Genomic DNA, 1,821 nt, shown 5'->3' with positions numbered 1-1,821 from the left:
AAGAGTAATTCATTCTATTACATAAATTCTAAATGTTTTCCTTTCTCAAGATGTTTCCTGGTTCAGAAAATACATACAATATATCCTTGTTTCAAAAATATAATTTTTCTTAAAAGTTCCTCTCTACTAAGTGAATTCTGAACAAATATTTAGAGCAGTGGTTCTCAACCTTCTGGCCCTTTAAATACAGTTCCTCATGTTGTGACCCAACCATAAAATTATTTTCGTTGCTACTTCATCACTGTAATGTTACTGCTGTTATGAATCGTAATGTAAATATCTGATATGCAGGATGGTCTTAGGCGACCCCTGCAAAAGGGTCGTTCGACCGCCAAAAGGGTTGCGACCCACAGGTTGAGAACCGCTGATTTAGAGGCTATTGAGAACACCAAATTATTAGCCTGCCTAGAATCCCTACATCTTGTCTTAGTCTGGTCTTAGGTACTGACCACAGCTTATACTTAGGGAAGCCCAGGCTGGCTGTGCAAACCGTTTATTCTTTAAAGTCTGCCCCCTCTTTAGCACGTGAATGAACATGAGGAACAGGCGCAGTCCCCCAACTGGCCAGCATGACAAGGGTTAACCATTCCTCTCCTGCCTATTCCATCCTCTCTGGCCGCAGCCCACCAGCCCTCCCGCTTGAGACTGAGAAGGTGACTTGGTTCTGGTCCTTGGCTAAAGCAGGAGGCCTCCCTAATCCAAACAAGCCCGCGGTGGGCAGCGCCAGGCACTGCAGTTGAGCTGGGGCATTGGTGGGCAGCCCGCCGATTTATTTATGGTCTTTAGACGGGGGTGTAAGGAACAGCATGCTGGCCCAGCCTCCTCCTGTTTACTCCTGTGGCCGCAGCCTTTAGGCCCAGTCCAGCTCCCTCACCTCCTTTAGCTCTTGGCAGACCAGGCAAAGCCATGGTCACCAGCACACACCACTCTGGGGGACTCTGCCTTTCTGTGCAGCTAGTTTAACCTTCAAAGTTTGACCTTCCTCCTCACCAGTAGGGGCATCCCAACCCCCACACCGAGGCTATTTCCAGTCCAGTCTCCACCTGTTCTTCAAGCTTTGATCCAGTTTGCCCCCGCCCCCGCCGCAACCCCACGCCCGCACCCCAGTGCTTTCCGCTTCGCTAGGACCGGGCAGCTGTCCAGTAAGGAGGGTGCCACTAGGCACGGGTCCCAGCCTCCCTCCCAGCAAGGCCACTGAAACGCGGAGAGTAAACCCTGAAGTTTCCCTGTTTTTCAAAGATTTTAAAGAAATTCTACTGTTAGATCTGACACTAAGCCAATAGCAGTTTTCTACACTAAGAAGCAGCGTCAAAATCACAAGTCTCTTCCGTTGTTTCTCCTCTCCTTTTATGATCTGGCTCCACTGTGTCCTTTTCCCCCTAAATGCACCCGTCCTGCCTCCCCATTCTCTCTCCTCATTGGGCCACTTGATCTTGCTCCTCTGCGGTCTGGCTCTAACATGGACTTCCCGGCCCACCCAACCGAAGCTTTAGAATGCTAGGCCCCAGCTGGGCCCCCTGAGGACACCTCTGGTCCTGGCAGGGAACCAGCTGGCTTTCCCTTTGCCCAGGTCGCGCCCCAGCCATCCTCAGACCCAGAAAAGCAGGCGAGGTATTGCCACATTGCTCCTCCTCCCACCACCTGCCCTGGGCCACCCAGAAGCCGGCCCACCCCAAGGCGGCGTTGGGAGCGTCCCACCTCTGCTCGGCTCTTGAGGCTGCTGCGCTTGGGTCGCAGGAGGACATCCTTGAAGTCCAGCTTGAGGTCCGCATCGATGCGGGGCATGGTGCGGGTCCGCTAGCCTGGAGCCGGCAGCTCCTT

At 52.8% G+C, this 1,821-nt stretch overlaps 1 protein-coding gene across 1 annotated transcript in view; it reads right to left on the bottom strand.

Annotated features, from left to right (window-relative positions):
- GMPR (guanosine monophosphate reductase) overlaps window positions 1-1,815 on the bottom strand; it is a 44,884-nt gene extending 43,069 nt beyond the window's left edge. Inside the window, exon 1 of the mRNA XM_006764069.2 lies at window positions 1,699-1,815. Within this exon, the coding sequence (XP_006764132.1) occupies window positions 1,699-1,785 (87 nt within the window). The 5' untranslated portion in view covers window positions 1,786-1,815. The remainder of the gene's footprint in view (window positions 1-1,698) is intronic.
- Between the last annotated feature and the right edge of the window lie 6 nt (window positions 1,816-1,821).

Source organism: Myotis davidii, unplaced genomic scaffold (assembly GCF_000327345.1).
Source record: "Myotis davidii unplaced genomic scaffold, ASM32734v1 scaffold279, whole genome shotgun sequence".
Taxonomy (NCBI): Eukaryota; Metazoa; Chordata; class Mammalia; order Chiroptera; family Vespertilionidae; genus Myotis; species Myotis davidii.
The sequence above is the reverse complement of the archived record's forward strand: the minus strand, read 5'-3'. Positions and strand labels throughout refer to the sequence as shown.